This window comes from Anas acuta, chromosome 4 (genome assembly GCF_963932015.1).
Source record: "Anas acuta chromosome 4, bAnaAcu1.1, whole genome shotgun sequence".
Taxonomy (NCBI): domain Eukaryota; kingdom Metazoa; phylum Chordata; class Aves; order Anseriformes; family Anatidae; genus Anas; species Anas acuta.
Window position 1 is genome coordinate 58746941 of NC_088982.1, and position 13922 is coordinate 58760862.

At 39.1% G+C, this 13922-nt stretch overlaps 1 protein-coding gene across 1 annotated transcript; it reads right to left on the bottom strand.

The window, feature by feature from the left end:
• Positions 1–1575: 1575 nt before the first annotated feature.
• On the bottom strand, positions 1576–13894 carry VPS37A (VPS37A subunit of ESCRT-I). Its single transcript, XM_068681498.1, has 12 exons — positions 13698–13894; positions 10914–10988; positions 9935–10049; positions 8943–9043; positions 7793–8012; positions 6879–6949; positions 4537–4664; positions 4384–4442; positions 4230–4298; positions 3358–3501; positions 2569–2649; positions 1576–2351 (listed from the first exon to the last, which is right to left on the bottom strand). The coding sequence occupies exons 1-11, from the start codon at positions 13832–13834 to the stop codon at positions 2569–2571; spliced, it is 1200 nt and encodes a 399-aa protein (XP_068537599.1). The 5' UTR covers positions 13835–13894; the 3' UTR covers positions 1576–2351.
• Between the last annotated feature and the right edge of the window lie 28 nt (positions 13895–13922).

The following is a 13922-nucleotide window of genomic DNA, read 5'->3' on the forward strand; positions in this document are numbered from 1 at the left end:
TGCTGTGAACTTGTTCTAGTTTTGGAAGCAAATCATCTGAAAGTGACCTGACTGGAGAGTTCAGTCATGGCAGAAGAGCACCATAGTATACCACAGAACATTGAACAGGAGGTGGCAAATGAAGATAGAAGCCTGTCATTCCATAGCAACATAAAACGTGTAAGGAAAATAGTCCAACTGAGGAAGAGCACCAGATGTTTCCTCATCTATCCTTTTCTCTTCTTACAAGGAATAGGGGAAAAATAAAAAATGACAGACCACTACAGAATTGCATGACCAGTGTTTAAGCTTCCTTAGCTAGATACTCAGAAGGATTCAAAGCAACTTGTACACTCAACACAGAAGTAGATGGGGTTTGCCAAGAAGGTAACACTGATGACTTAAGTCTAACTTCTCTAGAGATGCAGAAATCACACTACTCAGAGACCTGTTTCCAAAACCTCTTAGAAAATATTTCAATCTCATTTTAAAGTAGGGCTTTAGTTAGCAAGCTAGCAGAAGTGCTCTATCAATAAAAAAGCAGTATTATGCACACTCAGTGGAAATGTTTTTGGTATGTGTTTTTTTTTTTTTTTTGAAAATATTCTGTACATTATTGCTTAACTGGTGGCATTTTTAAACTACTTATTTTGTCAGGCACCTAAGTATCTTTTTTGATTCAGATGATAGTTGTATTTACCTGGGGACATCCAATCTCAGTATTTGGCCTGGCTTTTCAAAAGAAAAAACTCAAACATCAGCAAATACTATACTTGCCCTGAACGGCAGCAGCAAACAGGCAACAAAACTATGAAGTACAAGAGGGCTGAGATTAAAGCTCCATTTGAAGATTCACTAGGCTGCGGTACAGACTTCTTGCACTTTTTTTTTTTTTTTTTACCATAACGTCAAATTTAAAATTGGAGAAAAGTGAATAAAGAAATACCTTATTCCATTCTGCCAGTGTTTAGCACTAGCTAAAGATGAGTGATATAAAGAAGTTCTCTCCTAGACTGACCTGCTTTAGTTTCAGACTCGATTCTGTGATGTTTTCTGACCCTACCCAGGTAAGAGAGTAACTTCTGGGCTAAGAAGGTTATCTCCAAACTGTTTTCTGACAGATTACTTAATCAGTTCTTTACCTTATTCCTCTTCCAGAACTGTAGTTACTTCTGTTCTTCTGGAACTTTGACTATCCCCACGAAAACCTAATTCACTGAGAGATTAAGAAAAATAATTTGTCTTTTTGCAAGACCAAGAGAGAATATACATGTATGTACTCAAGGGTTGTATTTTTCTCCTACTACAATACTGCACTTGGTCCTATCCACTCTCACCCAACATGCCCCATCCTATAAAAGATCCTCACCTGAGTCAAGATTGAGTGGTTAAAGGGCAGAATTAAGGGCAGGCTCAGTTCCAAATTTTATCACTGACCTTAACATAAAACACAATACATCCCTAGCCAAATCATTTTCATTGTTCTTTTAACATAGAGAGTAACTGTTACTTCACAAAGAACTTCAGCATTAGTTTTTTGTAAAGTGCTTTTTGAGTTCCTCACACAATGAACATATTCGTGCCTAACACACAAGCTAGAAGATAACCTGATTTTTATTTTCCCGTAAGTAAAAACGAATATCAAAATGAAATTTTTAGATGAAAGTTGCGTTTAATTACAGTGCCAGGTACCAAGCCACTCCTGACGTCAAGTGCATTGGTGCTATTGAGCAACATAAATCTACACAGAGCTCATTTATTCCATTTTGATTCCAACGTATTTTGTTCCAACACATCCTCTGCTTAATCTGAATCTACTTATCCAAAACACAATACAGGCTATAATTAGTTTTGTGTTATTACCTAAAAGTAAAAAAATTATTCTTAAACATTTTGGCTTCAAGAAAAGACAGCTTGTGAATTTACTGACAATCTCAAATATGAACTTCTTCAGTTTCCAAAGCCCTATCACCATTTATCTCAAACTTCCACAGCCAAACCTGTTTAAATTTCAAAATACAAAAGATATGAATTATGTTTTTATAAAAATGTAAAAAGCTAGTCAAAATTACATGTTCAGATATTTAATCTTTGAAGAATGGGGTATAGCAGCAGGAACTTAAATATAATAAGAACTATCAACAATAAATACAAGAAATTAGTGCAAAGATTGCAATAGAAGGATTCTTGAGTACAATGAGAATATAAAGAGACATTCTAATTTGTACAAAAACAGTCCCAACTCCGTATACAATCTCTTCTATAAATACAACCACATAAGATGAAATGCTTATTCGCAAATAATAGTTATTAAAAAGTGTGCTTTATTGGGTTTTTCACTCTTCTGTTGGCAGGTGTAGTTTGCAGGAAGCCTGTAAAGACAAATTTCCATAATTAGATTTTGCATTTAAAAACATTTCTGGAGGAGTTAATGAACAATAGGTGGAGCACATACTTGATTCCCAAACAAAGCACTATTAGAACACTAAACATTGCAACAAATCCATTTGATGTTAACAATTCAGAAGTGTGTGTAACAATGTGGTAGATTAAAAGAAGTTCACCACAAACATTAAAACAGCAGTTTACCTATAGCGGAGCGTGAAATTGGCTGTGCATTGCTATTGCCTGTTGAAGTTTTTCTTCTTTGGCTCGTCTACAGTGGCAGAGCTAGAAAATAAGACATAGGAAGAGTGAATTCTGAAAGGAATTTGTACAACACATACTGTAGTTTCTCTTCAATGATTTAGCTATTTCTCAGGCTCTTTAAGAGGGGAAAGACCCATGGACATTCCCTCCAAACTTCAGGCTGAACAATTTTGTGTATTGATAACATCAGTCCATCCACGATGTGAAAGGTTTCCTCTTTTACAAAATGCCTTTAGCAGGCAACTTTAAAGAAAGGTACACTACACAGTAAGTTATGCTTGCCACAGCATGAGCAAGAACAGTTAGTTTTGAGCCTGCTGCTTATTTGCTGATAACTATCGACAGATTAATTAGTATAAGAAGTTTAATAAACTGAGTGTTAGGGATGTTTAATATAACACATCATGCTATATTGACCTACCAAATTTAAAATAGCCTATGTGGCTACGTTTCCCGGATCTATAGAGGATACAGAAGAAAGTGGTACAAAAATACCTGCAACAGCATGGTAAGGGTCGAATGGAAGGTTTCATTCCTGCCTCAAATATATGTGCTTTCAGAATGCAGACTGCATTTTAAATGGACTGAAGACACATAGCAACATTTTTGTTTTGTTGGAGCTTGCTAAAGCACTGTTCTAAACCACAGGACTGCTCAAACTCTGCCTTTTAAATTTAATCACTATCTGCTGCATATCTCTCTGTTTACAATTACTTGTATTTTATATACCGTTCTCTTTTCCATGAAACTACTAAGAAAGTCATCTATTTCTGTTTTGCCTTCCAAGAAGTCTTCTGCAATAGTGTCAGATTCCTCTTCAGCTTCATGAGCGGCTACTTTAAGTCTGGCTTGCAGAGCACTCGGACTGCAACTCTAAGAAAACAAAAACTTAATATTAAATCATCCATCAAAATCCACATTTCCAAGAACAAGAAAAATGACTATATAAATATGGGATATGTGAACAGAGCATTACTATTACATAAAAGCCTTATTAATCTAGCAGGGATTCAGTGTGAGAAGTGAGTATGCTGTCTACAGTGTCTACGATGTCTAGAACGATCCTATGATTACATAAAAGCCTAAACAACCAAATGAAGCTTCACCTCCAAGGAACAGCATAGCTTATTAATCTAGAAGGGATTCAGTGTGAGAAGTGAGTTTGACAGCCTATGTAATGTTGCCCAAAGTAAGCATACCAAGTGAAACATGGCATTTAAAGTTCCACAGCAATGGTTTTAGTTATTGTTACCAGGTACAGGTTTACAAGTTCATGACATTAAATGGGTACTATTAATTAAACAAGCCTTCTTTAAAAATGACTTTATTTTTAGAACTCCTTGCCCCAGTATTGTACTTAAGAACAGCACTACAAGTTCATCATATGACTTCTTCCAACTTTGCTTCTACTATACTGTAAGAAAAATAGCAGTGCCATTGCACTGTTTTGCTCTCAATATGGTTGCTATTTCATCCTGAATGTGAATCTTACTATTTCATGTAAAATTGGAATTTAACCAGAATATTCTTTATGAGTAGAGATACAAATAAAACTTCACTTTAGTAAAGTATTCTTAAAGGATATGATATAGAGATTATACCTCACTAAGTTCATGTTGTCTTTGCATCTTTTTTTCAAAGGCTGCTTTCATCTGTGTGAGTTGCTCATACTGAAAGGAAGAAAAAGAATGGTTTCTCCCTGAAAAAAACAAAACATTTCAACTAGTTCTGAAAAAGACTATACTATTCACTTACTTTATCCAGCACCGTCTGTCTTTTTGCTTCTAGACTAGGCTCCAGCAACAAGTTTTTTTCTGTAAAATAAAGTCACTATTATTAATTATTATTATTTTAAAGGATTCAGTTCTCAGAACACAGCCATAGACGCCAGTTATCTTGACATCTTACTTGCCAGCTCTTCAATGCTTTTCACTAGCTCATCTTTATCAGTAATGACTTGCTTCAGTTGTGGCAGATTCACAAACTGTTCCAGTAACACTTCCTCTTGCTCATTCATATTGGTCAGCTGTGATATACTGCATTCAAGCAAAAAGAAAGCACATTTAAAATTAACAATAAAACAAAAGTTTGAGACATTCACATGGAACTAACTTTACAGATGCAGGACGCTTGGCCACAGCTTTTTACCCTTTTTCCCCGGATTGTGTATCTACAGCAGCACATTTAAAGTGCCAAAAGTATCTCTCATTTCAAGCCTTGATTCAAAGTGGTTTTTAATGCTACTGTGGAGGGTTGACCTGGGCTGGTTGCCAGACAAAAACCCAAGTGCTCCCTTCACTTCCCTCTTCAACAGAATGTAGGAAGAAAATAAAAAGGAAAAGCACATGGATTGAGATAGAGGCAGGGAGATCACATACAAGTTATTGTCAAAACACACTCAACATAGAAAAAAATATTTTACTTTAATGCTGAGTTGGGTTGTGAGAAACAAAGAAACTGAAACACCTTTCTCTCCATCTTACCCCTTTTTTCCCCAGACTCAACTTCACTACATCATTCCCAACTCTTCCACCTCCCCTTTCCCCAAGCAGCATGGGAGAAACGGGGGTTGCAGTCAGTCTACAACACTGTCTCAGCAGCTCCTTCCTCAAACTTTTCCTCTGCTCCAGTGTGCGTACTCTGTGTGGGCTGCAGTTCCTGACACAAAAGCCTGCTCTAGCGTGGGCTCTCCACAGCTGCAGCGTCCAGGCAATATCCATCAGCTCCTCCCACCAGTATGGGATCCTTCATGGGTTGCAGCGTGGATATCTGTTCTGATGTAATCCTCTGCAGGGACTCCAGGGAATTACCTGTTCCACTGTGATTTCTTCCAAAACATCCATGGGCTGCAGAGGAATATCTGCTCTGGTGCCTGGGAACACCTCCTTTCCCTTATTTTCTGACCTTGGTGTTCAAGGGAATGACACTTTCTTTCCCCCGATGCTTTTTGTTTTCTTAGATAAGTTTTCAAAGAGGTGTCCCAAGCTTTGCTGATCAGGTCAGCTGTCCTGCAGTGGGTCTGTAACTGTGCCAGGCACAGAGGCACACCCTGGCTCATTCTCACACGGACCATCTGTGCAGCCCCCATCTACATACACATATTATGCAAATGTTTTTTACAGCCTTGCCACCTGTACTCAATACAGCTACTCAGCGCAGCCGCATTATCATCCATGACTTAAATACACTCATGTTGCCAACAAATTCTAACACCCCAGCTACCTTCTGAAAAGTCATAGACTTTTAGTCTAGTCTTCCTGGAAGGAAGAGACTGGATACCAGCATTTTATTTCTTTAAACAAACACCCTCACACACACATTCCAATGCACAAACTTTCTGCCACGTGTTAGGGATGCTACTAGAACTTATAGCTGACTTAACCAAATTCAACACAGACCCTTAGGAAAGCATCCAGGGAAACAAACAAAAAACACACAAGTCCTTCTCAAGAGAGGCTTTTTCCATTTTAAAAGGACAGCTTTTTTAATCAATAAACTACGATAACAGCAAAAAGATGCGAGACCAGAAAGAGAATAAACTGATGACCTAAAACTCTTTCAGAATTAATAACTAATTAGTAATCTCTTCAACCCCAGATAACTCATCAAGAAGGCTGTCTCACTAGATCTTAGCAAGTTGATGGGAACAATGATACACTTTCTGGATCATGACAAGATACATTTTGATGAAAACATTTGCATAATATGTGTATGAAGTATTTAGATAAGGAGATGACTCACCCTGGGACAGCTGGCAATTTACCACCTGGATTTATCTAACCCAGTCCTGCAACATGTGCCGAGCTGCTCACAAAGTAGCCCACTGTTTACCTTCTGCTACAGTCCAGCATTTTAAAAGAATGTAACTTGCGAACCAATCTCAAATCCAGTTCCCTGTCATTTTTCTTCCTTTCAGGAGTAAGCTCTTGAAGTTTCCTTCTACTGTATTAATGGCAGTTAAGCTCCTGTTGAGGCCCCAGAAGACAGCAGAATACTAGTAGCTAGAAAAAGTGTAAGCAAAGACTCTTTTTCCTGGTGTTCAATCCTAAAGTATTGTTCCTACTGAGAAAAAACCTAAACAAGAAGCAAATCTAAATACAAAGCTAGCTTACTTTCTCACTGTACAGTTATGACAACTGGTAGTTAATCATTTCTACAAAAGCCTTTCAGTAAAAAATGCAGGATTAGGACCAAAATCACACACAGCACTAACTGTGGACTAGGGAGTTTATTGCCTTCTGAAAATTTACCTTAGTTCTGAAAGTTCTGGAAATGTATCAGGAATATCAGGCATCTTGTATGTAAATCCATTTTGGCCAACCTAAATGGAAGTTTAGAAATGTTTAAAAGATTAAAAAAGAAAAAAAAAAAAAAAAAGAACAACTTCTTAGTAGGTAAACTGATTAATCCAAAACTGGAGATAAGTATTTACCAGTAACAAGCAGGAAAAGCAATAAGCAGCTGTAAGCACTGTCTCCCAACAGAGAAAGTCTCAGCTCAACCATGACAACAAAAATACTCAGGAATGTTTGAGGTGGCATATCATAAAATTATCTTCCTCCAAATTTGGCTCTTTTGTCTTGCTAAATCCTCCATTTCTCAATAGACAAATGACCCAGGAAACACAGAAGTAGAAACACAGGTGTAGAACTCAGAATAAAGAAAAGAAATTGACATTCTGAGCTTTTACATGTCTTTCCAGCCCACCACTCAAAAAAAAGTTGCTAGAAAAGAAAATGTCTTCATAGCAGGTAGAAATTTTAATTTACAAAACCAGAAAAGTATCCGCCAAGAAAAGCTTGTTTCCAAAGACAAGGTTTTATCCAAATGATGAAAGACTAAACATTTACATATGAAACTTTTTGAAGACACTCAAAAAATACTCCTCCATGGTTTAGAGCAGTGTGCAAATACAGACACGCAAGATCCATGAAGAGAAGCTATCTGAAGCAGGACAATGAGAAATAAATGCCTGACACTGCACATTGTTCTCACCAGATAGCTTTCGGGTAAGAAATCCTGTATAGAAAAGCACCTCACTTCATTCTCCTAGCACCTGCAAAGCAGTTCTCCACAGTCCTTTGATTTTTGTAGCATTGCCATGTGTGCCTTCTAGGGAACTTGCACCCAGAGTAACTTAAGCAGCAAACCTCTATACACAGACCTGAAGCACCGCTTCTGCTGTTGGAACAGGTAATGGCAGGTCAGTAATCAAGCCGTAAGAGGGAGCAGCAGGCTTATCTGTTGCGTAGCTTGAAGAAACTGATTCAGAAACAGGCACAGCTGCCATTGTTCTGTTTGTTTCTTGAGGTGGGTATGGAGGAAGAAATGGAAACCCCTGAGGAGCAGCATATGGAGGCATTGCAGCTGGTTTGCTGTAAAGGCTAAAAACAACAGAAAATGTGACCATCAGCAAACAACCTCTTACAGCATTTTCCTTATCATTTCAATTACAATTGCTAGAGCACATACAGACACAACACTGAATTTTTAAAAGACCATAAACTTTGCATTTTCTGTTCTCATTTACTTCTAACATTAGAAAGCCTACTTTATGTATTATAGTGCAAGACAGATGCACAACTTTATTAAGCTATATCCTTGAAGAGCAGCCAAATACACACATGCGCATGCATAACTATAGAAAAGTACTTCTCAAAAACTTATGAGAATGTAAATTTAAGTATCTTAAAGTCCTGCAAAATGCATCTGTATCATTCATTAGTTCTTGTTTATGATATAGTATTTGACTGTTGCAACAACATATCCAGAATTACTTTTAAATAACATGAATTGTTTCTTAAATTCACAATTGCAACTGCATCTAAACTGAGGATCACTGTCAGCCAAAACAAGTACTGCTGTATAGACAGGACTGCAGTGTCTCAGGCCGCTTTTGCATATTTAGTACAATTATTTAAAACTATAGTTATCTATGTGCAACAGAAAGCTACCTCCAAGCCTGGGAAATTACAAACAGAATACAAAGAAACAACTGCTCAGATCATGATCTACAGCAAATTCAAAATTTCATTTATTGAAATAATTACAACACTTGGCCATTTTCAGGAACATAGAGTTTAAAGTTGTGTCATATATATATATCCAATGAAATCTAGTGCTTTTAAAAAAGCATAGTGCCATCAAACATGCAATTGTGTAGATGCACGGCATATATGTCACCCAACAAATCCACTACATTATTCCTGCTCCTGTCCTCCTAATACTTGGTTGGATTTTTTATTTTTTTTTTTAAAGGAAAAGTTAATATACGTGGTTACATGTACACCAATCACCATGTTACAGACACTTACTAAGGAAATGATGATGGGCTAGGAGCCAGAACTGGAGGACTCTTCCAAAACTCATCCAGTATACTTTGAACAATTTTTCCAAGATCTGAGTGCATTGTAAACTGGTATTAAAAACAAACAGAAACCAATTTTAAGCTACATGCAAAAGAAAAATCATGCCTGGAATTCTGCAGTTCCAACATACACTGAACACGGCCATTTATTACACGTGGCAGTGTGCTAGGTGATTTCAGAGATATATTGCCCAACGTAAACTATTTATGCAAGAGCTCCAAATTCTTTAAGTGAAAAAGCCACACAGAACTGAACAGAAACTAAATGTTTTTTTCCTGCATATTCCATCATCAATGGAGAAACAAATAAATTCAGCATTTCTAATGAACAACAAAAACTTAAGTACCCAGTTACATTTGAAAAAAATCAAATCTATAAATTAAGATTTAAATTTGAGGCCAAAAGCATCATTAACTGTATCGTTCATAAAAAGTCACTCTAAACAAAAACAAAAAAAAAAAAACCAACAGCCTGCTCCCTAGCCCCCATTCTTGTAGGCAGAGGGGAGAAAAAAAAAAAAAAAAGAACAGCATATGAAAATCCTGCATACTAGAGCAAAACCTTGGCATTTTTCTAACAGGATTAGTGTAGAAAGCACAAGGTTACAGAACAGTCCAAAACCATCTTTCTCCTTAATTTGAAATTCACTGTAGAGAAATCAGAACTGTGCCACTGGCATTAATAAGAAAAGAGATAAGAACTTTCTAAGCTATAACAACTTAGTTTTAGCTATATGTAAAACTGAACTCAGTAGTAATAGAATGAAGAGAGTATTCTGAACAGTACTGAATTTATGTTTTCAGACTGAGGACACTTAAGAAGGATTAGAGTCAGCCCTAGACTTTTTTTTTTCCCCAGAAGTACTGTCAATAATCTAGCACGACATAGTAAAATTGCTATTACCAGTAGATATATGTGAAGCCACAAATTATACATACGTTATTTATTAATGGCCCAGTCACATAAACTCCCTGCTTGTCCATTAAATGATGTCTCACAGGTGGGAAAACACTGATGACGGGTTTTTCCTGAGGAAACTGAGGTGGAAGCAAGCTGCAAATACAAAAGTAACCATTACTACAGCTACACCCCGCGATCAAATTTGCTTCAAGAAGGCTTCTTATGCAAAAATAAATAAATAATTACAGAAACTATTAGTTACATAAATTTGCTCTTCTATGAGAACAGTTATAGAGAAATACATCATGAAGCGTGCACGGATTATTCAGTAACAAAACTGTAAGTCAGTAATATCAGTTCAGAGATGCTGGAATACTAGATTCTCATGGAACTGAAGAGAACATTTACTGACTCTAGGAGAACAATGATGCAATTACATCCACAGACAAAGGAAAAGCTATGTGTTGAGAATATTTTCTAATACAAACTATATTGCTCTAAGGACAACGCAGCGTAGCCTGTAAGAATATCAGGCAAATTGACAATACTTTGAGGCTAAATAATAAAAAGACGTGAACAGAATACCATCTGCATTTACCACAGTAAAGGAAATTCATAGGAAATGTTACAGCAAAGCACTTTCAAGTTACAGTCCAGAAGTTTCACTGGGATAAGAGTTAATACCACGAGTTAACAGCAGATTAATCAGCTACTGTTTGTTTTCACCTGCTGGGGGCTCAAAGACATCTGAAATTTTCATTTTTCTGTTACCCACTTTCAACTAAAAACACGCAGATAGCTTGGGAAATGAGCACAGCCAAATACAATTATGCTTTGAGCTTAGCATCTGCCTCTTGTACAGAGCTAGTTTTACTTGGATTACTAAAACTGCTAGTGCAAATCAGGGTTATGGTTCCTGAAATCAGTTATAAGATGCAACCCACTTATGTTCGATACTATATTTTGTGAGAACAGCTTAAATTTTCAAAATGTGCATAGAGGTATCTCTCTACTTACATGTTAATGTTAATTGTCAAGTTGTTTACAGTGAAGGGCAGTCGGTATTCCACATCTTTCTGAATTTCTGCAATGCTGTCAAAGAAGAAATTGTTAGCATCCAGTCCATGGTCAATATCACAGCCTTAGTACCTGCAGCCTAAAAAAAGGCAGGACCTCAGACCTTTTTATTTAGCTTAGTTTTGAAAAGCCTTGTAACACTAAAATTAAAAACACTGGAATAAGTTAATACACTTCAGAATGCAATAATGAATAAGAATATTAAAGCAAAAAAAAAAGCTGTAACCTTTAAACCTCAACATTATCACGAGCAATGCAAGTAGAGGCAGAGACATTGTGCTACCTACTGATCTGTCAGCACTCCCAACTTATCTTCCTCTTCGTGCTGGCTTAATATGTGAATCATATCAGTGCTTTCTTAACAGTTAAATCTTTTCCCGTAAACCATTTACTTTACCAATGCTTTTATAACTGGTTCACAACCAGATATTGCTCCACTGCACTGCTTACTAATCAGTGTTTAAAGCGTACACAGCAACACTGGGCTCACTTTCTTAATAGATGAATTTACTCTTTAATAGTATTTCTGTCTGCAACTCCTAAGTTCTATGCACTTATGCAGATATTTTAAAGGAGTTTTATCTGCAGAAGAGCTACTTGCCAGGAACTGGAAGGCCCTAATCCAGGGACAACCAAGAGACAGACCAGACCCCGTGAAACCATCAAACGAAGCACCACATGCCTTAGGAAATCTTACAAGACTTGATTCAAACATACTCCTCATAACAGACCAGTTACTGAGACAAATCTCTAAAAGCAGCTGCATTAAGAGGAAGTTGATTTCAACATTCAGGGCACACTCTGATTTGCATGCATAGCAGGAATGTTTTGAAAGATGGCATCCCAAAGAATGTGGAGGAGGAGGAGGTGTAGAAGCTCAGAAGAATGATTTCCAAACAACGTAAACACACTGAGGCTGAGATCAGGAAAGAAAGGGCAGAAAATCAGCTTCATCTGGTAATGTCCCAATCAAAACATACTTGAAAAGCAGACTGATTCCTCTTCCACGTATTTTTCCTGCCTGCACCTGGTTACTACATTCTTCTCCCTCACCCCTCTACAGCTCCCTTGTGAGGGGAGAAAACAGCTGGAACTGGTAATCCTGGCACCTGGGTGTTTCCAGAAAGCCTCTTTTCTTTGCACCCACCTTCTGAAACAGCCCTCCATCAGAGTCCAGGGCTCTGCTACAAGACCCCCGCACAGTAACCATCATCAATTCGTTCTTAACCGCAGAATTCTCCCTGGAATCTCTCATGCGTGTTCCTGCACTACAAGGATCTGTCACGCTCTTAAAATCCAGCTACAAAATCAAGTTGAGCAGGGTGTATAATCACGTTCTCCTTACCTGGGCAACCCATAGGAAGTGGGGAGGGAGAACGCAAGAAACCCAGGATCTCCCTGAGCTGCCCAAACTCTTGTAACCTCCTTTGAGCAAACCCTTGGAACAACAAAGCTGGTTGTCCCTCCCCCAGGTGGGAATGGGTACAGTGCAAAAAGGGCACATTCTTAACTTTGGCTAAGACAAAAGCGAATATATAGAAAGTATTTTTTTAATGCAAGAACAACCACCACCAAAACAACTTGATTTCGAGCTCATAACACGAGGGATTTTTAATTAAATTAAAGCTATTTTAATGAAATTAATATCACATGTACCAGGACTTTTACTACCTAAAACAAACAAACAAAAAAAGTTAGCTAACTTGGGGAAACTATACCATTCTAAGAATTGTATTTCCAGCGTTTCAGTTGGGTTACACTAAGATGAATGACAAAATATACTCGTGAGACAAAAACACACTTCAGCAGGGGCCTGATCAACAGGTAACAAACCAGCCCAGCAATCTGACCTTGACAAAAAACTGATCACCTTTTTGGAGGATTTACCTCTGGGTGAGCTCATCACCCTGGTACAGCGAAAAGGGTGAGAATAAAGGGCTAAGTAAGGCTGGCCCAATATAAATGTTTAGTTAGGGGAGCTGCTGCGTGGCTTCAGAAAGAGCTTCTTAGAGAAGCGATCTGTTTTTCAAAAATATTTGTGAAACTGGCTCTGAATGGCTCTAAGTTTAAGCAAGCAACATAAAAAGCAATATTGTCATAGCTGTGCTTCCTGTGCGATGATTCAAAACATCAGGACGGTGAGCTGGCTGCAACTATCAGACCTGCAGGTGGGAGAGTTTCTCTGTAGTGAGTAAGGAGCTTCTCGCTGTCTTTTCTCCTTACGGATGGCTTTTGGAGGCATCGATCATTCCATGCCAATGGAATGAAGTCCTAGGACTTGCTCAAGACGTAACAAGGAAGAGGTGAAGCGTGGATCTCGTTTTAAAAGACGAATAGCGATGAAAGATTAAAAAAGTCAGGCAAAACCGATGAGGGCAGAGCCAGCTGAAGTTCCCCAGGAGAGAGCAGGGCCTCGCTGCAGGACGTGGGGGAGCAAACCCTGCGTGGTGCATGCGGGGAGCAGGCAAACAGCACAGGCTGCTGGCAAACAACCCGCAATTAACGCTGGGCGCCAACAAAGCAGCTCACAGGGCCAGCAGGGCTGCCACAGCACGGCTTGGTTGGCTTGGCAGGGACCTCACAGACCATTTAGCCCCACACCCTAGGGGGTCACCACAGGGACCCCCCCTCAGCACCGGCTGCCCCCAGCCCTGCTCTGGGCGCCCGCAGCCCCCCGGTGCCGCTCCCCCCCCCGCCCTTTCCTCCCCCCCGGCCCCCACTCACGCGGCGTGCGCGGCTCGCAGGGCCTCGATCTGCCGCTGCTTCTGCTGCTGGAGCCCGGTGCGGGCGGGCAGCGCCGCGGGGCCCCCGGAGGCAGCGCTGCCGCCGCCGCCCTTGGCGAGGGGGAACAGCCAGTTCATGGCGGCCGCCGCCACCACCACCCCCCCTCCTCCCCGTGACGTCACGCCCCGCGCGTCATCACCCAGCGCGGGAAAGGAGGAGGAGGAG

Excerpts from the sequence above, each read along its gene's own strand:
- VPS37A (XM_068681498.1), bottom strand. The coding sequence starts at position 13,834 with ATGAACTGGCTGTTCCCCCTCGCCAAGGGCGGCGGCGGCAGCGCTGCC. Across the intron at positions 4,443-4,536 it reads AAGCATTGAAGAGCTGGCAA|AAAAAAACTTGTTGCTGGAG; the intron begins GTAAGATGTCAA and ends TTTATTTTACAG. Across the intron at positions 4,299-4,383 it reads GACAGACGGTGCTGGATAAA|TATGAGCAACTCACACAGAT; the intron begins GTAAGTGAATAG and ends TCTTCCTTTCAG.